The 23,147-nt window shown below is 38.4% G+C and overlaps 1 protein-coding gene and 1 long non-coding RNA gene across 3 annotated transcripts; both read left to right on the plus strand.

Annotated features, from left to right (window-relative positions):
• Positions 1 to 2,101, plus strand: LOC133720183 (uncharacterized). Its single transcript, XR_009851737.1, has 4 exons — positions 1 to 295; positions 476 to 517; positions 1,149 to 1,450; positions 1,843 to 2,101. It is a non-coding gene; the product is annotated as an uncharacterized LOC133720183 (long non-coding RNA).
• Positions 2,102 to 17,946: 15,845 nt separating this feature from the next.
• LOC133720828 (brefeldin A-inhibited guanine nucleotide-exchange protein 5-like) lies at positions 17,947 to 20,997 on the plus strand. 2 transcript variants are annotated; one of them, XM_062147335.1, is made up of 8 exons: positions 17,947 to 18,368; positions 18,769 to 18,875; positions 18,969 to 19,404; positions 19,685 to 19,815; positions 19,896 to 19,937; positions 20,236 to 20,332; positions 20,449 to 20,529; positions 20,652 to 20,997. In XM_062147335.1, the coding sequence occupies exons 5-8, from the start codon at positions 19,897 to 19,899 to the stop codon at positions 20,853 to 20,855; spliced, it is 423 nt and encodes a 140-aa protein (XP_062003319.1). In that variant the 5' UTR covers positions 17,947 to 18,368; positions 18,769 to 18,875; positions 18,969 to 19,404; positions 19,685 to 19,815; position 19,896; the 3' UTR covers positions 20,856 to 20,997. The 2 variants fall into 2 exon arrangements, with proteins under 2 accessions (XP_062003319.1, XP_062003390.1); XM_062147406.1 differs by lacking the exon at positions 17,947 to 18,368 and having other exon boundaries at positions 18,759 to 18,875.
• Positions 20,998 to 23,147: the final 2,150 nt, after the last annotated feature.

Consider the following 23,147-nt stretch of genomic DNA (forward strand, 5'->3'; position numbering starts at 1 on the left):
TCTTCTCCGCCTCCCCCTCTCTCTGCTCCCCCTCTCTCTCATATCCCAGCTCCTCTTCTCTGCCTCCCTCTCTCTCATCTTCAAATTGTTTTGGTTTAATGGAGGACAGAGGAACTAGATCTGTTTTCTCTCTCCTCCGACACCCACTTCCGGTCACCACCGTGACTCACCTCCACCATCACAGACCTCACCGACCTCTGACGAGTTTAACGCAGCCTCCTTGACTTCCGGCAACAACCCGTGAAGGACCCTGTGCTTTTTCTCAAACCGACGTCGTCTTACTTGGAAAACGGAGGTGAGCATCGATATATTCTGTTTTCATTTTGTTCTTCCATTTATGTCGAAATCAGTCATTCTGTTTTGTAATCATTCTTTTCTGTAATTGTGTTACTAGTTTGGATTTCATCTATTTCTGAATTTGAGTGTCTTATGGATTGAATTTTGGATTTGGTTTTCGCCTTTTGGGTGTTTATAGGCAGTACTCCTGGGCTCGATATCGAAGTACTCCCTGAATCAGGTATAATTTTCGTTATTATCTTTGGGTTTTATACTTTTGGTTCTCTTCAGTTGATTTGATGATTGAATTGGGTTGTAGAAGTTTATAAATCCACGGAATGGATATTAAGTCTGATCATGCAGATTTTGTAGTATTATGTGATCTAAGTTTGGAATTGGGGGATAGCAGTTTGAGCATCAAGTAAATATAACTGATAACACTGCCGGGATTCTTGCCGATTATTAGACTTTATAGGTAACTTTGTATGATTATACATTATATTGTGTAAATCTTAGCCAAAATATCCATCTAAAGACAATAAAAGAATGAACTAAAGAAAATGTACCAGTGCAACATAAGACTTTTTATTTTCTGATGAAAGGGAAGTATATGGACATATAAGATGCCTGTGAATCCCTCATTTTGCTGCTTTAGATTTAGTGAAGATATATGATCTATCTGTAAGTAGGGAATTGTGAGTACAAATGACCAATAGAACACTAGAACAGTAACTATGCATAACAAAATAATATTATGCAGATAACCATTTCTTCGGGCAGAAATATTTCCTGGATTTCAGTGCTATAATTGTGTCATTTCCTTCATGTATTCCTATCTCGGTATGATTCCTGTTAATTCATTTCATTGCCAGGTATCAAAGACATATCGAGAAGAAAAAATGTTACAAGAAGCATATGTATAATGTATTCATTGTAAAGGCTAAAGTCGGACTGAGTGCTTTTGTACAGGCAGTAGGAATCGGTAAAGGGAAGCAAGATCTAACAGGCATTTCCATGGAGTCTTCAAACTAAAATCAAGTTCTTCCTGTTTTTGTTGCTTCTTGTTGCTTACCTACTTCTGCTTTCTACTGCAGTGCTTCGGAAAAGACCGGCTCCTTTAGCTCACGGTACCCCTTTGGCGAATTCCGTGGTTTAGTTTCTCCAGAGTTGAAGGGTAAGAATAAGCTCTGAACTCTGTTAGGTGTCTTTTCTCTATTGGTGGTGCTGACCCTTCATACTTGGATTTTGATTTTTCATCTGTTTAATTGTTTAGATAGAACTAACTTATCTACATCAAGCATTGGAACTAACTTATCAATTATTCATTTTAGAGGTTATGAGTGCGATGCAATGCCGCTAGGCACAGGAACTTTGCAAGGGATAATATTGCAGCATCTTTTTTTTTTTTTTTTTTCTGAAAATATGGGTTGCAATTTGGTTGTTAAGTTGCAATGAAGTTGTGCTATTAATTTATGGATGGTTGATTGTAGTGGGCAGCTATATACATCTTTATCTTTATTAGTCATAACGTTTGATTCCATTCTTCATGGAATTTTTATGGTGCAGATGGAATCTCAATTGTCACCAACTTGATGAGGAAAAAGATTATGAAAGCGAAGTTCAGACTTCCTCCACTCTCAGATGCAACACCAGCACCTCAACACACCCGCTCATTGTTTTTAGGAAGTTTCTTTTGCACATGTGGTGAAGGAACTAATGTCCATAAATAGCTTCTAGGATATTGTATTTCCTTTTCGATTTGCAATTAAGAAACTATTTGTATATGATGACTCTATGAATATAAGTTCGCATATTCTTTTCTTAATTTATTGTTATTTTATGAGTTATTGAACTGATTGTGTCAACTTTAATTAAGTAAAACAGAACATAAAGCATAATAAGAAAATTAACGAAATTGGTTCCTAATTAATTAGCAGATTTTTTTTTGTATTTTTTTTTTTATAAATGCTATCACTTTTACACACAGAAATCAGTGAGAGTTAGGGTAAAAGAATTTGACACAGAAATCCGTGTGAGATAGGTACATATTTGACACAGAAATCCGTGTGAGATAGGAAGTTATTCACACGGATTAATCATGGAAAGACAGTGGGGCCCACGTCTAATATTCACACGGAAAAAATAATCCGTGTGAGATAAGTACATATTTGACACAGAAATCCGTGTGAGATAGGTAAACATTTGCTACAGAAATCCGTGTGAAATAGAGTTGTTCACACGGATTTCGTTCCATTCTGGTAATTTATATTTATGGAATTATAGTGGGGCCCACGTTAGTATTTCGCACGGACAACATAATCCGTGTGAGATGAGCATTACCCCCCCCCTCCAAACCGCACGGTAACACCAGTCTGTGCGTGCACTGTGTGTAAAAGCTATCACACACTGAAATCAGTGTGAGATAGTCTTATTACCCACAGATTAAAATCCGTGGGTAATTGTTGTTTTGCTAGTAGTGTTATATACCATAGCTCATGACTTCTCTATTGGCAATATCTTTGCCTCATCTTCTAATGGAGATCCGTATGGCCCGATTTGGAGAGCGTTGTGGAAGGCAAAAGTTCCCAGCAAGATGGCCATCTTTGGGTGGAGAGCAGTACACAATCTTCTTCCTACTCGTGCTGCCATTTCAACTAAAGGGTATTCTGGTGATCTCCGTTGTGTGGTTTGTTCTTCTGCTGTGGAACATTTATTCTGTCAGTGCAACTTGACTCGAGAGATCATAGGAGCTTCCCCTTCTTTCATCCAACCTTCTTCTTTATCATGGAAAGAATGGTTTTTGGAAAGAGTCACTTCTATGACATCGATCGGAGTCCTTTGATAAACTGCTTGTGTTGCTATGGAGTATTTGGAAAAATAGGAATGGCAAGCTGTGGAGGCCGGGACCGGTCTCAAACGGGGCCTAGAATTGTGGCCTCTACTATGGCATGGTTCGATGAGTATTCCCTAGCTAATCGAGTTTCTGAGGCCACGGATCGGAGTGAACCTGTAAGCCAGAAAAAGTGGACTGCACCAGTGGAGGACGTCCTCAAATTGAATGTTGATGGAGCCTTCCTTCCTTCTATTCCATATGGGGGTACATGTGGAGTTATTAGCAATGCTCAGGGTCTTTTCATTGCTGAATATTCTTACAGGTCTGCTTTTGTAAGCTCTCCTTTGCATATTGAGTTACTAGCTGTGAAGCATGGTTTGGAGCTTTTGCTAGCTATGAACATCACAAAGGCAGTGGTAGAAAGTGACTGCTTAGTCGCGGTACAGGCCACAAAGTCTCTGGCTGATGACTTGTCCGACTTGGGAGCTTTGATATCAGAAATTAAAGCTTAGTGGCAGCAGTAGGGGAAGTTACAGTTTGCTTCGCGAATAGGCAAGCAAACATGGTTGCACACCGCTTAGCTAGCCATAGTTTTGATTCAAATATCCGTTTGGATTGGTTTACTAATGCTCCAGAGTTTATACTGGATGGCCTTATGTACGATCATCATCGTATTTAGTTAATAAAATCTTCCTTAACTTCAAAAAAAAAAAAAAAAAGTCTTCTTATTCATAAAAAGAAAAAAAAAGTCTTCTAATCTTTTGATTTTTTTTTTCTGCAATTGAAAACCAAAACTGAATTAAGAAAGTCCAAGTAATAGAAATCTGTTGAAGGATGTCGACATAATGTGTGCCTCTACAAACTAGGGTTTAGAGTTGTAATAGGAAAGTGTTCTAGGTATTCAATTGTATTCGGATTCTATTACCTATTGTGTACCTTGTAACTCCCTATATAAAGGGCTCCTATTATCAATAATAAACACAATTACAATTCTCCTACAACACGTTATCAGCATGAGCCCTAACCCTAGCCGAAAAAAAAAAAAAAAAAAAAAAAACCCTAAACACCAAATCTGCCGCAGCCTCCCTACCAGTCCATCTCACCGGCCTCAGTCCACGATCTCCATCTTTCCCGGCGGCCTCCACTCGATCCCAGCCCACCTGCCAGCGCATCTGCGCAGATCGTCCTCCACACCTAATTGCTGCAGACAGCCAATCCCGCCGCCAGAGGACCAACGCTGTCAACCTCACCGTAAATCCCGACGTCTGTGATCGACTCTCAAGGCGAAACAGATCCGAGTTCGACTCGTATCTACCTGAAAATTGAAAAGCCCAATCACCGCCGATTCCGCGCCGGACACCAGAGCCTTCGCCTCCACCAAAGCCTGCGCAGATCGTCCTCCTCACCGGCCAGCCGGCCTCAAGCGTTGTTGCACCTGCAAGCACGGCCCCCGCGCCTGTGCCGCCCACCTAGAGTCCGCGCAGCCCACCCAATCTCACTGCAGCACTCACCCACTGGCTGACAAAGCCTGATCGATATCCAGCCACCCACCTGCAGATTAGGAGGAGGAAGAACAGAGAAAAGAAAGAAGAAGAAGACGCGAAGGAAAAGAGAAAAAAAAAAGAAAAAAAAAAAAAAAAGAAGGGACCCAGCCCAGAAAAGAAAAAAAAGGAAAGCCCAAAGAACAGACGGCCCAGAAAAAAAAAACGAACCTGCTTGCTGCTACCCCGCGCACCTGCTGCCACTGCAAATTGCTGCTGCTGCCACTTGTTGCTGCTGCCCCAAAACACGCCTGCTCCAACACGCGCGTGTCTTCAAGCCAAGAACCATCACGTAAGATTTTGTGAATTAAAGTTGTTGCTTTCATGTATTTTAAATTCTTTTATTTTCTGCAGAATATTGGAATATATGTTGCCAAATGGTTTTGAGTATTTAACAAAGCAGAATTGTGGGGATTCGCGCTTAACGAACTAAGAGTGTTCGTATGAACTAAGAGTGTTCATAATTAAATGAACTAAGAGCGTTCGTATGAACTAAGAGTGTTCATAATGCTTGGACTAAGAGCGTCCATAAGCATTAAATTGTGACCATATTAAAAACATCATTGTTTGGTCTAATCCAAAAGAGATTCTTGGAAATTGATTTCTTGGTAGCATAGCTCAGAAATCTTATTTTTTTAGTTTTCGTGGAAGTTTAGCTCCGAAACTAATATATCTTCTCTTCTTATTTTTAGGATGTCGAATGAACCTAGACTCGACTTTCCCATGCTTGACTCAACAGGCTCGGAGTACCATAGTTGGGTAACCGATGTTGAGAACCATCTCACTTCAAAGGGAATATTGCCCATAATCCAGGCACCTAACCCGGATCTTGTGTTCGTCCGATCACCTGCAAAACATGCTCAAGCAGTCATCTTGATGCGACGTCATATGGACAAAGCACTCAGATTAGAGTATATGTCGATCAAGGATGCAAGAGAGCTATGGGTAGCGCTAGAAGAGCGCTTTGGCAATGTCCAAGATTCCCTCCTACCTGACTTGAAGGTTCAATGGAACAATCTGCGCTTTGCTGACTTCAAGTCTGTTGCTGAATATAATTCAGAAGCTCTTCGCATACAATCCATGTTGAGATTTTGTGGAAAACCTATCACAGAGCAAGAGCTAATTGAGAAGACTCTCTCCACCTTCCCCATTTCAGCCATTGTGATATCAAAGCAATATCGTACTGAAGTCAATGCTGGACGGATCACGAGGTTTCATCAGCTTATCAATATCATATCTGTAGCTGAGAAACATGATAACATACTCGTGAGGAATTATAATTCAAGGCCCATTGGAACTAAGAGCGTTCATAAGGCGAATTATAATGCACCCAAAGGAGGGCGCAAGGAGTGGCACCCTAGGAATAAGGGATATGAGGGACGTATGGGTCCATATAACCGCCCTAATCAGGAAGGAAACCGCAAGTTTGGAGCGGATACACGTGGTGGCAATGCCACACGTGGGAGAGGAGGTCGTGGCATCCCTAGCCGTGGTGGTGGAGCCATAGCCCGTGGTGGTGGCGCCATGGGTCGTGGTGGTGGTGCCAACCCACCTAGGGAACGACCACAACGTGCACCTCAATTGAGGGGAGGTAACCACAATGACATGTGTCATCGATGTGGGTCAAGTGAGCATTGGTTCAAGCAATGCAAGGCAAGCGAGCAACTAGCTGCAAGATACAGGGCATACAGGGACCTGAGGGAGCAAGAAGTGTACCTTGCAGAAGAAGGAGAAGAAGATGGTGGAGATGTCAACCTCACCATAGAGGACTTCAAAGCTGAAGATGAAGTGCACAAGGATGCTGCAGACTTTGATTAGAATAGTCCTTTTTATTTTCCAAGAATTTTTGTAATGGCAAATAAGCCTTAGTCAATAAATGACAATTGTATCAACTCTTTCTTATGTGGCGCACCCAATAAAATATGATGTCTAGGAAAGTCATTGAGATAATTGGTACTTAAGCGAGCCTCGCTCCACCAACATCTCTCTCTACTTTCCTGGTCATATTTGATTGGAGTTACCAAACGGATAGAGTGGCTACAATGTGTCTCAGTTTGATTTTCTTTATTTTGGATTAGATTTTTTGGAACCTTTGATGTAATCATTGGCTATTTTTATTAATAAAGTATCGTATTATTATTCAATGTCATGGACATGTTTTAATTCCGAACTTTATTATTTTTCAGTATGTTTCCTGGAGAGTTGGAATGCCTTGTTGATAGTGGCACCACACATACTATATTGCGACATAGGCAACTATTTCTATGGATGAAGCCTAGTCGATCTTCTGTGACTACGATGGCTGGACCATCACAATTGATTCATGGTCGAGGACCAGCTCAATTTATGTTGCCAAATGGCACAAGTATTAATGTCACTGAAGCTCTATATGCTCCTAGAGCTGGAAGAACCCTATTGAGTTTTAAAGATATAAGAGCCAATGGTTTTCATGTGGAAACACATTGTGAGAATGGACAAGAGTTCCTTTGCATCACCTCTAATGACTACGGACATAAACGAGTATTAGAGAAACTTATGTGTCGCTCTAGTGGGTTGTATGCAACCACTATTCGAGTCGTTGAATCTAACCATGTCATGAGAGATGACTTATGGGATTCTGACACATGTAGGCTTTGGCACGATCGTCTGGGACACCCAGGTCGTGATATGATGATCCGTATACTAAAGACTTCACACGGACATCCATTTTTCAAAACGAAAAGAAGTCAAAACCAAAATTTGGTCCAAGGTAGAGCCAAAGCCGCCTACCCCCTGCGGCCCAGAAGTGGTATTGACACCACTAATGCCTCCTTGGTTCCCTTTTCTACTTCTAAAGTCAATTGTGACTTCGTGGTACAACCAAATTCTTCCTTGGTTGCTTCCAAAGCCCATCATTCGTTTTGCAAAGCCTGCTCATTAGCAAAGTTAGGATCTAAACCATCCTATGCAAAGGACACCAAAGAAAATATACCATTCTTACAAAGAATCCAAGGTGATATTTGTGGACCTATCCAACCAACTTGCGGACCATTTAGATATTTTATGGTGTTGGTTGATGCATCGACACGCTGGTCACATGTCATGCTTTTGTCCACACGAAATGCTGCATTTGCTAAACTCCTAGCATAAATCATTAAGTTAAGGGCTCACCACCCTGATCATCCCATTAAGTCAATTCGTCTTGACAATGCTGGAGAGTTTACATCAAAAACTTTTGATGACTATTGCATGTCCATTGGGATTGAGGTTGAACACCCTGTTCCTCACGTTCACACCCAAAATGGTCTAGCAGAAGCTGCCATTAAAAGACTTCAAATGGTTGCTAGAGCATTGGTTATGCGCACCAATCTCCCTGTTTCTGCTTGGGGATATGCAATATTGCATGCAGCTGTGCTTATTCGTCTGAGGCCTACTGCCACTCAACCCTTTTCTGCGTCCCAGTTGGTTACTGGATATGAGCCTGACGTCTCACACTTACGCATATTTGGGTGTGCAGTTTATGTGCCAATTGCGCCGCCACAGCGCACCAAAATGGGTCCTCAAAGACGATTAGGCATTTATGTCGGATATGACTCTCCAACTATTATCCGCTACTTAGAACCCTTGATAGGCGATCTATTTACCGCTAGATTTGCAGATTGTCACTTTGATGAGACAGTCTTCCCATCGTTAGGGGGAGATAAGAACAATAATGTTCAACAGAAACGACAGGAATTGTCATGGTCTGTCCCCACTTTATCTCATCTTGATCCCCGAACCGCACAGTCCGAAATTGAAGTGCGGAGAATTCTCGATCTTCAGAACGTAGCAGACTCTATGCCTGACGAGTTTTCTGATATCGCTAAAGTGACAAGATCACATATACCTGCTGCAAACGTGCCTGCAAGGATTGATGTCCCTAAAAATCATGGACATGACGCCACCCCTAGAGGAATTGGGCATGGCGCCGCCACCACTAATGGTGATGGCAATGTGGCCCAGGCCAGCCTCCCAGCAAGGAAACGTGGGAGGCCCAAAGGTTCGATGGATTCTCGCCCAAGAAAGAAAGCGAGTTTGGCACAAAGAGATCCATTAATCATCGACATAAATAACCCGTCTCATGAAGATATTCCGGATTATGGTTATGTCCAAGAGACATCATTGGGGGACGCTCCAATGGTAGAACCAATTCCAAGGAATAGGGAGATCTCCAATAATTACACTAGTGTACATGAGACGTTGAATCGAGATTCTATTATCCTTGATGATGTATTTGCATATTCTATCGCTCAAGGAATTATAGAACACGATGATATCGAACCTCGCTCCGTTGAAGAATGTCAACGAAGAGCAGATTGGCCTAAATGGAAAGATGCGATCCAGGTTGAATTGGATTCACTAACAAAGAGACAGGTATTTGGGCCTATAACGCTGACACCCCCAAATATAAAGCCTGTTGGCCATAAATGGGTCTTTGTTAGAAAGCGTAATGAGAAAAATGAGGTTGTTAGATACAAAGCCCGCCTTGTGGCGCAAGGTTTCTCACAACGCCCTGGAATCGACTACGAGGAGACATATTCTCCCGTAATGGACGTTATAACGTTCCGCTACCTTGTCAGTTTGGTAGTTTCCGAAAAACTTGACATGCAGCTTATGGATGTGGTTACAGAATATCTCTATGGGGATCTAGATTCAGAGATATATATGAAGGTTCCAGATGGACTTCAATTACCCAAGTCAAGTGGCTCTAAACCACGGAGCGCGTTTTCAATAAGATTGAAACGCTCACTATATGGATTGAAACAATCCGAACGGATGTGGTATAACCGTCTAAGTGACTACTTGATTGGGAAGGGATATGTCAACAATGAAATATGCCCATGCGTGTTTATAAAAAGGACAAGTTCCGGATTTGCAATTGTAGCAGTGTATGTCGATGACATGAACCTAATTGGAACTCTAGATGAGTTAAAGGAAACTGCTAAATACTTGAAATCCGAATTTGAGATGAAAGATCTTGGGAAAACACGGTTTTGTCTCGGACTAGAGCTCGAGCACCGTAGTGATGGGATTATGATCCATCAGTCAGCATATACTCAAAAATTATTAAGGCGCTTTGACGAAGATAAAGCAAAGCCTGTGAGTACCCCCATGATCGGCCGTAGTCTTGAGCCCGGAAAAGATCCATTTCGTCCAACGGATGAGGACGAAGACTTATTAGAGGCTGAAGTGCCCTATCTACGTGCAATAGGCGCATTATTGTACTTAGCTCAATGCACAAGACCGGATATCTCATTTGCAGTGAACTTGTTAACTCGACACAGTTCTGCGCCAACACGCCGCCATTGGATTGGTGTAAAGACAATCTTTCGATACTTGAGAGGTACGATTGATATGGGTTTGTTTTATCCCTACAGAGAGAAAAGAAATAACGGAAGTGTGAGATCGGACTCCACAAGGCAAAACGCCACCTTCCGTGCTCCTCCTCCCCTCCATCAAAATGACAACGATGTCTTGATGGGTTTACTGATGAAGGGTATCTCTTTGACCCTCACAAAGGTCGCTCCCAAACGGGTTATGTCTTTACCATGGGAAGCACTGCGATATCTTGGAGGTCTACAAAGCAGACCCTTGTTGCTACTTCCTCAAATCATGCAGAGATTATTGCTCTGCATGAAGCTGTGCGAGAATGCATATGGCTAAGGTCTATAGTTAGACATATTCGAGGAACTTGTGGTTTGAAGTCTACCACAAATGAACCTACATGCATTTATGAGGATAATGCAGCTTGTATTGAACAAATGAAATTAGGTTTCATCAAGGGCGACAACACCAAGCATATATCGCCTAAGTTCTTTTACAATCAGCAACAACAAGCGCTTCTAAATATTGAAGTGAACCAAATCCGATCTGAGGATAATGTAGCGGACTTATTTACTAAGTCGTTACCAAAATCCACCTTTGAGAAACATGTGAAGAGCATCGGATTAAGGAAGTTATCCGAACTCCCATGATTGTAGCAATCAGGGGGAGATATGGACATCAGGGGGAGGTATGATGTCTACATGTTAGATCTCGAAGAGTGAAGGACGTGTTGTGCTCTTTTTGTCCTTCGACCAGGGTTATTTTTGTCCCACAGGGTTTTTGTTACCTGGCAAGGTTTTTAACGAGGCAACAATCAAAGCGTCATCACCAAGTTTGAGCGGCACAAGGGGGAGTGTTGAAGGATGTCGACATAATGTGTGCCTCTACAAACTAGGGTTTAGAGTTGTAATAGGAAAGTGTTCTAGGTATTCAATTGTATTCGGATTCTATTACCTATTGTGTACCTTGTAACTCCCTATATAAATGGCTCCTATTATCAATAACAAACACAATTACAATTCTCCTACAACAAAATCTAAGTATATATCTATAGAATTACCTATAAAAACTTCAATATCAACTAAGAAAGAAGATAGAAATCGAGTTGAAACTAAGAGTTGCTTCTATCATTCTCTTGCATTTATGAATTTTACCTTTCAGCAGCGAGAAAAATGGGAGCATCCTAAAACGTGAAAAATTGGGCTGGAGTTGAAACTACAAGTGTACGTTGCTAGGCTAAGTGTTGGAGTAACTCGTTCGTTGGAGTGCTGCACCCTATATGATGAGTGTTCGTCCCTTAAATATTTTTTTATGGGTGGCTTTTGATGATGGATTATTTGTCAACAAATGTGCATCTCTTTTTATTTTCCTTTATGAGAGGCTTTTACCAATGAATTATTTGTTGAAAAAGTGAGTCCATTTTTAAATTTTATATGCTTGACTTTTGCCACGAAACATCTTCTTTATACTCTTAACGCTTTCATGCCATGGTTTTTCAAAGAACACATGAGTGTCGTTCATATCAATCACATGACAAGTAACATCTTCTTTATAAAATTTTCCCATGGAGATAGAAACTTTACAAACATCCGTCACTCGTTTATATTCTTCCTACCCGAATGGAATCCAGTATGGATCAGTCTGCTTCTCCATCAATAATTCAAAATAATCCACAACTTTCTTTGCCACAAAGTTCTCACGTATACCACTGTCAATTATCATCGAGCATACATTTTCATTGATGATACATGTGGTTTGAAAGTCATCGTAGTTCGGAGATGTGAATATCCAACGTTCCATATCTCTTTTTTTGTTTTTTTCTTTATTTTGATGAGGTTTTCCTAGAGCAAATCCCCCAGCACGTTCATCTTCAATGAATTTTTTTTTATAGTAACTCTACAACCAGCGTCGTTGAGGTTGATGGTGGTAAACTTCTCCCTTGGATCGTTGTTTGCCATGGAGCGGGCAAATCCTGCTTTGGTACCAAATGATATCAGAAGTGAGTCACGGTCAAAACTTGATTTCGTCAAGCGTTGAAATCAAATGAAATAAGTTAGAATTCACTAGAAAAATAGGCTAGAATCCACTAGCGAATACGGACACAGTCGTAAGAAAAAAGAGAAAACGTTCTCTAATTAGGGTTTTTATAATTCAATATCTCAAGACTTAAAATTACAATATAATAAGGTGCTTATATATAGCACAAATCCTAAATCTAAGAGAACTACAAAACATAAATAACAATTCCTTATAGACGCAGACAATGAAAATTAGGTTATCTAAAACCAGAAATAAAATACTGGATTTTAGAAGAATACTAAACTTGCCAAATAACGTCAATTTGTATCTAGGGTCCCAGCCGAGATTTTGCTCGAGAAACCTGATATATCCAAAAGTGTAGTTTACGAGTAATTCCATCTTTTAAAGTCTACTCGAATACCAATTTCCAATCTTCAAATCATTCTTCTTGATATGACGATGCTTCTTTCTTTTTTATCTTCTTTGTTGAATTTGGCTAGAATCTCGTTCTACATCACCTTGAATGACTTCTATGCATCAGGTATTATATATAGTGAGCTAGCAATAGCATGCCTATATCCTTTTCTAGTATCATTTCAATAAAGAAAGGGAAGACAGAAGAACTATATCTTTAACTTCACAAGTACAAAACATTAATTTCCCTTTGTTTTTGGCTAGCTAATAGGCTAATAGGCTAATATAGAACATTTGTGGTTGATGCAAAATATTTGCTCACTCTTTTAGTAATCATCTCCTGGCTGGGTACAATTAAGCCTGCTTTGGCATCGGGTATTACGATAAGATTCCTAAAAGCCCTGTGAGCTGCCACCCTATCAGTGAAGTCCAGAATCCAAACAATCAATATGACTTTGCCAAAATCTCCAAGGAAACCTTTAAAGGGATTCACATTAGCAACTCCAATAACATGTGCATCGCGAACATCTCTCAGCTGCTTCCAAATCTTAAATTAACACTCTTCTCATTCTCAATGTTGTACTCTAGATTTCGAGGTACCAGTAAATGCATATTACTCAAATCACTCACTTCAGGATGATGGAAAATTTCTTGTTGCTGATAGTAAACATCCAAACATTTTATGACATGATCATCCACAACTAGGAAGAGTACTTTTAATGACATTTTTTTTATGGCATTTTATGAAAAACGTCATGAAAAGTACATTCAATGACGTTTTTTTTACTGAAACGTCATTGTTTATTTGATACCAAAATTTTATCTTATGGTTGTGGCGTTTAGCAAACGCCATAGAAGTTTAAAAATTTTAAAGGCGTTTTAGAAACGCCATTAAAATCTATGGCGTTTTCCTAATCGTCACCAAAAGTTTTTTTAATGGCGTTTGGAAACGTCATAAAAATTATTTGAGCCCATGACGTTCAGAAACGTCCTAAAAGCCATGCCCAATTGTTTTTAATATGCCGCTCTCGGTCTTTTCGTTTCGCGCCTTTAGCCCATCTCATTTTATTAAGGATTTTTTTATTCTTTTCAACACTTTACTTTTTTCTTCTCGTTCTCTCTCTCTCTCTCTCGCACAGCTCTGCCTCCTCGTTATCCCTATGCTAGCTACTTGAAGAAAAACTCTGAGCTCAAGACTCAATGTTTCAATCTATCGTCTAAAAGCTTTGAGGTAACAATACCATCTCTTATTATCTTGGTTCAACTCAATTTCCATTTCACTTCTTCATGTTTGAGGTTTAGAACATTGAGAAATCATCTCCTTAGTCTAAGAACAATTGATTTCTCAGGTTGGAGTCCGATTTTTCTCTTGGGTATTACTCATATTGTTTATTTCCTGTGAAAGCATCTATTTGATTGAAGATTTTTGACAAATTGTATTTAGTTTTTGGGTTTAGGTTTATGGATATCAATTGTGAAATTGGGGTTAATAGTTTGATTTTCTTACTTAGATTACAGTTACGGATTGCAAATTTCATTTGGGTTTATCTCATAATAGCATCTATGTGATTGAAAATTTCCTCATATGTTTTAGGGTAAGACTCCAAGTCGTGTCCACCACTTAGTATTTTGCTGAATTTTGTATCCATTGGTAACATTCTAGTTGGTTTAGATGGTCTAGTAATTTGGTGTTTGCAATTATCTGTAGAGGGATTGAGAAGTTTGGAAGTAGCACAGCTATAATTGCAGTACTGGATCGTTTTTCAACTACCCCTGCTGCAAGGGCAAGTTTTTGCAAAGCCTCCCGAAAAGTGCCATTTGAGGACCCTGATCCTAATTTAGCTATTAACTATCAATTCTTTTCTACTCAGTTCCTTGCCTTGGCAGTTTATGCTTCTGAGCCACAAGTTCATGATATCGCCAAAGGATGACTTGTAGCCAATCTTGGTCTTGCCTCATTTTTGTTTTGGTGGTATGGAAGTTTCAACTGAACTATCCAAATGCCCATGGTCTCATAACAGAGGATCCTAAAGTTTTGTTTTATTTCATCTATTATCTGTAGCATTATACTCTTGCAAGATTCCAAGGCTTCTCTTTGTTTGAAAGATTGTTTCCATTCCCTTTACTGGCATACGAATGATATACTGACAAGGAAAAAAAAAAGCCAAAGACCATAGTAGAATAATCTGGGTTCTTTTTGTTTCATTTCAGTGTTTTGCTTTTCCTTTTGACGAATGTTGCTTTCTCAGTTTGTCAATACAATTGTAATGTCTGACATGTTCATTTACCCATAATCCTTCATACTGCTATATTTTTTAATGAACTAAAGTTTGGTACCTATAATTCATTTATCTTTGGAGCTTTACTGATTATTAAATATATGGCAGGTCGTTTGTGGCATCTTTGAAGAAAAGAATCAATCAATCGCATTTCTCAATTCAAGGTGAGCAACCCATTTTCACTACTCTCTCAGAGTAGCTTCAACCATGTTCATTATGATTTCTATTTTTCTCTTAATGGAACTTGATTTAGAATTTGTTATAGGGTGTTTTTGGTTTTTTTAAAAGGACAGAACTGTTGTTGGCAAGTGGACTAAGCAATTTCCAGGTATGCTCTATTCTACAATGCAACACACACACACACACACACACACACACACACACACACATATATATATATATATTCCTATCAAGCTAACAACCATAAGTGAATAAGCATATATTCCTAAGTGAAACCTCAATCCTAATAAATAAATGTAATGAATGAGAAAAACATTATTAAAACTTTGATTTGTTAAATAGTTACGTATCCTAATAAACTGGATACTTACTTATCTTCTGTACTCTCTACTGGTGTATTTTCAAGTTTGGTAATTGTGTGGTTAAAGTATTGTTCTGCTGCAGTTTCTAGGTATATCTTGAGTCATTGATTACCAGTTTCGATCTAGGTATTGTTCTGCTGCAGTTTCTAGGTATACCTCTTTCTGTTAAATCTCTATTCTTAAATCTATTCAAGGTTGTTGTGGAATGCACTTTTGATTATTATCTAGCTATGGTGACTCCATTAGGATGATTAGGACTGGGAAGGATCGAGTTCAATTACTGCACACCATGTGTTTGAAGTTATGCCTCAAAGACAGCACCCAAGCTGAACCAGTGGGCTATTCCATGATTTCCGAAAAACCTATACTTCTTGTTTTACTCTCAGTTTTTGACAGCTTAAAATAGACTCTTCAATGATCATTTTGAGCTTGGTTTCATGAAAAACGGAGTTAAAATGAAATACTTATGCCATTTTGAAATTACTGCACTGTTTCAGGATTTCTGCAGAAATCAGTATTTTCTGCTACTTTGGATTCTTATTTGACCACTCATTTGAACTGTGAATGACGTGAAATTTTGCAAAATAGTAGCTTTACATTTCTACTTCAAATCTGGAGAGTTTAGCATGAAATCACTGAAAGAGTAGTTGTTGATGAACTTTTCTTTCACTATCAGTCTTCTGAAAACTTCTCAAATTTGCAGCAACCTTGTTACGAAACAATCTGTTTGAAAGGCTTTCACACCTTTGTCAGTCCTTGAATTTTAGTATGTTAAAATAGACTGAATATTAACATTCTTATCTGGATTTCTTGTTAACACTTGAGCAGGTTTGTAGAGAAAACAACAACCATGGGCCATATGATATACATATTTGCTTGTTACTTATATGATGATTTTGATATGAAATCATACAATTCTGTGTAGTCGAGGAATAGAAGTGTATAATGAAATAATGCATTTAATCTTTTTGTTGGGTGACTAACTCTGCATTTTTCTTGATACAGGTTGTTGATGATGTACATCCTTTAACAATATATGATTCCTGAAGATTGTCTGAGGTTGGCTCTGATCATTTTTGTTACTGGTATTCATTATTAACACTTAGAAATATTCTGGACATATACTTTTAAGACAATACTTTGGACTTATGAAATAGCAGTGCATGTTACCTCTTATTTAGCTTTACTTTTAACATTGACAGGTTCTGTAATTCTTCTCTTTTATCATTTTTGCAATTCAGAGAATGACTTGCCTGCAGCCATGATGGAATTGATATGGATAATAACGCAGCAGTTGCTAATCTCCATCACTTCCATATACTGTGGTTTAGCTACCCTTCTGTAATCTTTGTCTTTTCTTTATCTTAGCTAACATATGCGTGAATTTGTAGAGGAACAATAAAATTTGCATTATGGAGTATTGTAGAGTGGGTATTTTATCTTTTATTAATTCAAATGTACATAGCATTAGAATTTTGTCATTGTAATGTGTAATATTTTTTGCCAATAGGACAATTAATTTTTTGCAATTAATCAAAAAATCAATATATATAATTTTTTTTTTAAAAACTGAAAAAAATTTGATGGCGTTTCTAAAATGCCATGGAATACATTTGATGGCGTTTTCAAAATGTCATGGAATACATTTGATGGCGTTTTCAAAACGCCATGGAATAAAATTTGATGGCGTTTTGAAAACGCCATGAAATACGTACATTTGATGACGTTTTCAAAACGCCATGGAATACATTTGATGGCGTTTTGGAAACGCCATGGAATTAATTTTAATGGCGTTTTAGAAACGCCATCAATCTGTTTAGGAAAAGACGGCACCGGTATTTACGGCGTCTGGGGATGGCGTTGAAAAACGCCATGAAATACATTTAATGACGTTTTTCAAACGCCATTAATCTATTTCTGTGTAGTAGTGATCCATGACAAGAGTAAGCAGACTTATAAAATCTTTAGATTTCCATAGATTTTAAAAGACAAATATTTATGGATTTGTAAAGACAAAATATCAACTTGTATGGCCTCTGATAGAATTTTTATGATTCATCACTTCATCAACATAAACATGTAACAAAGTCTAATAAACATAAGTTTAACATGAAAACTTTCCAGTTAATTTATATTTTTATATATATCAAACTTTAGACATATCATGGATAAGAGGGAAGAAATCATTCTTATTCATAAGAGATCAATTACTTTTTCATCAAATTCATGATTTACTTACAACCAACTTATTTTCTCACTTTATTTAACTTCATGATTTCAACTTCTAGATATATAAGCCCACTGAATTGTAGAATTGAATTTGAAATGAGTCTTTTTCTAATATATATTTTCTATGTTTCTTTGGTGATAGAAAGAATATTAGAGGAAAAAAAAAAAAAGATGAACGAAAACGTGAGTAGCTACAATGAATCTTAGGGAAATGATATAAAAGGTTATATTAGAGTGTGAAATGATAAAAAGATCACCTAGTTTCCCACTTGATAAAATGGTCTATTATAAATTGTTAATAATATTAATTTAGTCCTTATGAATAATGAGGTAATGTTAAGAAAGGTTAGTTTTCCATTTTTTTGATACCGATTCTACCCTTAAAGCTTTTTTTTTTTTTTTTTTTTTTGAGAGCCCTTAAAGCCTGATACACGTTTATAACTTTATATTGAAGAATCACATAGCTCAAATCTTCTTCGTTTTGATCAGAAATCTCAAATAGAGCTCCGATTAGAAATCCAAAAGATAGAAGACGATTATCTGATCAAAACCTAAAACCTTGGTTCGATTTTGATCGGAACTATTTTTTATCCCAACTCTCTCTGTCTCTCTCTCTCTCCAATGGCATGCTTCTTCTTCTTCTCTGTTTCTCTGCCCTCGCTTCGCATCCAGAGCAAGACGATGTTGTTTGGATTTGAAATCGATTTCGAACTTGGAAAATGTTGAAAATGGAGCACGCGGTCGTTCCCCTGAGGAGGTGCTGGAGCACGTGTTCTCGTTCCTGCAGTCGGACGGCGACCGAAGCTCGACCTCGCTGGTGTGCAAGTGGGGGTAGATTATCGAGCGGTGATCTGAAAATTCAGAGCTTTGGTTTTTGCATTATCGGTAATTTGTGAGTGCTTCTTATCCTTTCTTCAATCGCATCGAAAATTTTTGTTTTCGTTTTTACTATTCTCGTTGTTCCTTCGTGTTTTGTATGATTATTGGTAACTTCTCTGTGAAAGAGGAAAATGAAGCAACATGTTTGATCTGGAAGAATTTGTCTAGATGATTTAGCGTCATGCGATTTTCTTTGGTTTGAGTAGTTTTGAATCATGAACACTTCGATGAAGCAATCCGATGAAGAATATGGCCGGAGGTTGTAGGAGTTTCAGGCCGAATTAATTAATTAGGCATAGATTTTTGTGCAGATAAGGTGTTTGATGAGATGCTTGTGAGAAAAAGTAGTGACCGCGATTGTAGATTGACTCTGTTTTTCAGTTTCTGATTGTGTTTGTTTTGGTTTGGTGAAGGTTAGTTACCTTCAGTATGATTATACTATGCTGGAGAACAAGCAAAAAGAGCTGAAGGGATACATAGCTTACTTCAGTCTGTGGAAACTTCCGTGAATGCTTATGAGGTTTGTGTTTGTGTTTGGGTGCCGATTATTAATGCCTGTCAGTTTATGTATGTAGTTCAGGAACTTAATGTGTGAAGTGTATGTAAACCCTAGGCTACTTTTGGAAGGAATAAAGTTCAAACAAATGCTCAATGGCCATGAATGTGGGAGCCAATCACAAAGCTGTTCATCATGAAGATGGCAAAAAGATAACCAGGTTTGGATATGATATTATACGTTGAGATCTCTCTTTTGCATTCCTAACAAACCCAGTCTTTCACATTTATTTGTAATGCTTCTAACTGATGCGCTATTTTAAAAGAAGGAATCGAATGACTTGGAGAGTATGACCATAGTTCAATGTGATGCTTTACTGGTTTTCTGAAACCTGTGGTTTGTGTTTTTGTACACTGTCTTCTAATTGTTGAGTTATTTAAGCAACTTGAAGCCTCCTATATGAATTTCAAAACTTGGTCTGCAGATGGGCATGAAGGAAGATAACAATGAAGTCACTTTGAAGACGAGGATTTTATCTCTTGAGCTTCTGCAGGTTATATTAAAGATTATTTGTGATTTTAAGTGCATGCTTTTATGGATAGATGCTTACATACAAAGTAGCTAATACTGTTAAATAACTTGAAAGTTTTATTTAAAAGTAATTTCTTGAACTTATTAAGTATGAGCTTCCTCTTTCTAAGACTATGGATGCAGAAAGGAAGATATGTATAATCCATGAAGAGACTTCCTATTCATTGACTTATATAAGGAGCTTTCCTTTCACTTATTTTCAGTGTTTTTTGAATAATATGATTTATTACTTGGTCTTTCAGGGTTTGTTGGAAGGAGTTGGTCATCCATTTACTAGGAACTTCCATTTTATTGATTCACTGAAAGCATACCTATCAATCTATCATATGCTTTGTTGCTAGCTTCAATTTCGCCGTCCCCTATCATATTACAGGTTTACATATATTCTTTATCGGATTTAGGTAGAATATTCTATGAGATTTTTGCCTCTGATCATTAGTTTCCTTCCTGCAGTATGCAACTAGAATTTTGTTGCGGTTCAGAGAAAGTCTCAAGGTGAGTCTATGATCTATACAAATAGTTACAAAAATTACCTTGACATACTATGTTCTTTACGCCAACAATTTTTATTCAAGGTGAAATATGCATCTTCTTTCCTTTGATAGTTTTCCGGTCCCTGGATGGCTTGGATTTACCCATGAACCAAAAAAATGAGTGTCCTTAGGTATTGCCTTTTCTGGTTATCACATTGCTAGTATCTTGAACATGTCACTCTCAGTTTTCACATGGCTAATGTGATCACTATGATTTTGAATTTCTTTTTCTGGTCGTCTAATGAGGTGCGGGATTGCAGGATGGTTGAAAAGGTTTGCAAGGATCATCAGATGCTTGTTGACATATTTGTGAACTATGACTGCGATCTTGAGGCACTGAACTTGTTTGAGCGGATGGTATAATTTACCTACTGTTTCCCAATGATGTTCTTCATACTTTCCAAATATGGTATTCTTGTACATCTAATACTGCAAGGTATTCTGACTCTTCATTTGGTTACAACTCTATCCAGAATATCTCAAGGGATGCAAAATGCAGATCCAATATGGCTGTTGTGTCCCAGACTACTTCAATAAAGGGTTCGTCTCTTCTGGTAAGTTTAACGATTTACTCCTTCTCAGTATTGGCTAGTTCATCATATACTTTCTTGTTGCTATATATTCATTGATGGTAGCACAGGTTGCTGGATGACCTCTTTTTCCTTGACCTTGCCAGTGTCTTGTGAATGTGCTTAAATCACTCGTAGATTGGGAAAAGTCATGTGGAGAATCAGATAGAATAAAAACATTCAGTCTTTGGAAGGAGATGCTTCAACTAAAGAGTGTTGATGTGAAAAGCAGGCAAGATGCAACCATTAACTTTGAGAAGGCAAAAGCTCATAAGTCTACAGTGGAATCTGCCATATTTGAGGTGGAATAAAGTGATGTTGTATTACTAATACTTTTGTATCTCAAGTGCATTTTTATAAATGGAATAAAGAGAGAAAACACCATAATTTTGTTGGTGGTTATATACTTTTTTGTTTGACGTACAATGAATGTAATGCAGTTGTTAGAACATATGTCTTACAGTATTTGTCCAACTTTATGTGAGAAATTCTTAGAAGAGGTTCATAGTCTGATGGTTAGACAATACAACAAGTTATTAGTCTGATGACTAATAACTTCACTGGCCAGTGAATTGGTCAGTGACATGTGTATAACAGTGACATGGTAAGTGACGCATTTCACACAACTAATGTGACATAGATATAACAGTGACATGGTAAGTGACAGTGATTTTGAGAGTTACATGATTACTGACATGGTCAGTAACTTGGCCAGTGGCATGACCAGTAACTTGGTCAGGAATTGACAGTTACATGGTCAGTGACGTATATAACAATGACATGGTAAGTGACATGTCAGTAACTTGACCAATGACATAGTCATTGACATGGCCAGTAACCTGACCAAGAATTAACAGCGACATGGTCAATGACTTTGCCCGTGACTTGAGGTTAACAATGACTTTGCCAAGGGTTTACAGTGACATAGTAAGTGACATGCAACTTTGCAAATGACTTGAGGTTAACAGTGACTTGACCATGTAATTGATCATGTAACTGACTATGTAACTGATTATGTAACTGATCATGTAACTGACCATGTAACTGATCATGTAACTTTCCATATAACTTACCATGTATGTAACTGATCATGTAACTTTCCATGTAACTGAACATGTAACTGACCATGTCACTTACAATGTATGTAACTGACCAAGTAATTGAACATGTAACTGATCATGTCACTGACTTTGTCATTGACATGGGCAGTGACTTCGCCGGTGACTTGAGCTTAACAGTGACTTAGACAACGATTGACAGTGACATGGCCAATGACATAGCCAATAACTTGGGCAGTGACCTCACTAACAGTGACTTGGTAAGTGACAGTGATTTTGAGAGTTACATGATTACTGACATGGTCAGTGACATGACCAGTAACTTGGTCAGGAATTGATAGTGACATGGTCAGTGACGTGTATAACAATGACATGGTAAGTGACATGTCAGTGACTTTGTCAGTAACTTGACCAATGACATAGCCATTGACATGACCAGTAACTTGACCAAGAATTAACAGCGACATGGTCAATGACTTTGTCCGTGACTTAAGGTTAACAATGACTTTGCCAAGAGTTTACAGTGACATGCAACTTGGCCAGTGACTTTATCAGTGACTTGGCCGGGGATTGCCATTCACATAATTAGTGACATGTTCATGACTATGACATGGCCAGTGACATAACTTGGCCAATGACTTGAGATTAACAGTGACTTGACCATGTAACTGATCATGTAACTGACCATGTAACTTACCATGTATGTAACTGATCATGTAACTGACCATGTCACTTACAATGTATGTAATTGCCCAAGTAATTGAAATGTAACTGATCATGTCACTGACTTTGTCATTGGTTCAATTCTTGCTCCTCACCCAGATTCCTCTCGAGGAGATTTCTACTCACCTAGATTCACCTCGAGAGGATTATTCCTCACCCATATTAGTTTTGAGGTGATTTCTCCTCACACCCATAGTAGCCTTGAGAGGATTTCTTCTCACACATATTCGTCTTTAGGGAATTACTTTACTCCTTACCCAAATTTTCTTTAAGAGGATATCTCCTCACCCATATTAGCTTTGAGAGGATTTATTCTCACACATATTAGCCTTTAGGGAATTACTTTACTCTTCACCCAAATTTTCTTTAAGGGGATATCTCCTCACCCAGATTTCCCTTGAGAAGATTACTCCTCACCCATATTAGCCTTGAGAGGATTTCTTCTCACACAAATTAGCATTTAGGGAATTATTTTACTCCTCACCCAAATTTTCCTTGAGGGGATATCTCATCATTTAGATTTTCCTTAAGGAGATTACTCCTCACTCATATTGGTCTTGAGGGGATATCTCCTCATCAAGATTTCCCTTGAGGAGATTACTATGAATAAATGCAACATGACTTGGCTAGTAACTTGGTCAGTGACAAGTGTATAACAGTGACATGGTCAATGATGCAATGTGACTTGGCCAGTGACTTGTATTGCAGTGAAATGCAATGTGACCTGACCAGTGACATGAATATAACAATAACTTGGCAAGTGATATGCAATTGCCAATGACATGTTTAGTGACTTGTCTACTAACTTGTGATCAAACTTGG

This window comes from Rosa rugosa, chromosome 1 (genome assembly GCF_958449725.1).
Source record: "Rosa rugosa chromosome 1, drRosRugo1.1, whole genome shotgun sequence".
In the NCBI taxonomy this organism is placed as follows: Eukaryota; Viridiplantae; Streptophyta; class Magnoliopsida; order Rosales; family Rosaceae; genus Rosa; species Rosa rugosa.

Excerpts from the sequence above, each read along its gene's own strand:
- LOC133720828 (XM_062147335.1), top strand. The coding sequence starts at position 19,897 with ATGCAACTAGAATTTTGTTGCGGTTCAGAGAAAGTCTCAAG. Across the intron at positions 19,938-20,235 it reads GGTTCAGAGAAAGTCTCAAG|GATGGTTGAAAAGGTTTGCA; the intron begins GTGAGTCTATGA and ends GCGGGATTGCAG. Across the intron at positions 20,530-20,651 it reads TAAAGGGTTCGTCTCTTCTG|TGTCTTGTGAATGTGCTTAA; the intron begins GTAAGTTTAACG and ends TGACCTTGCCAG.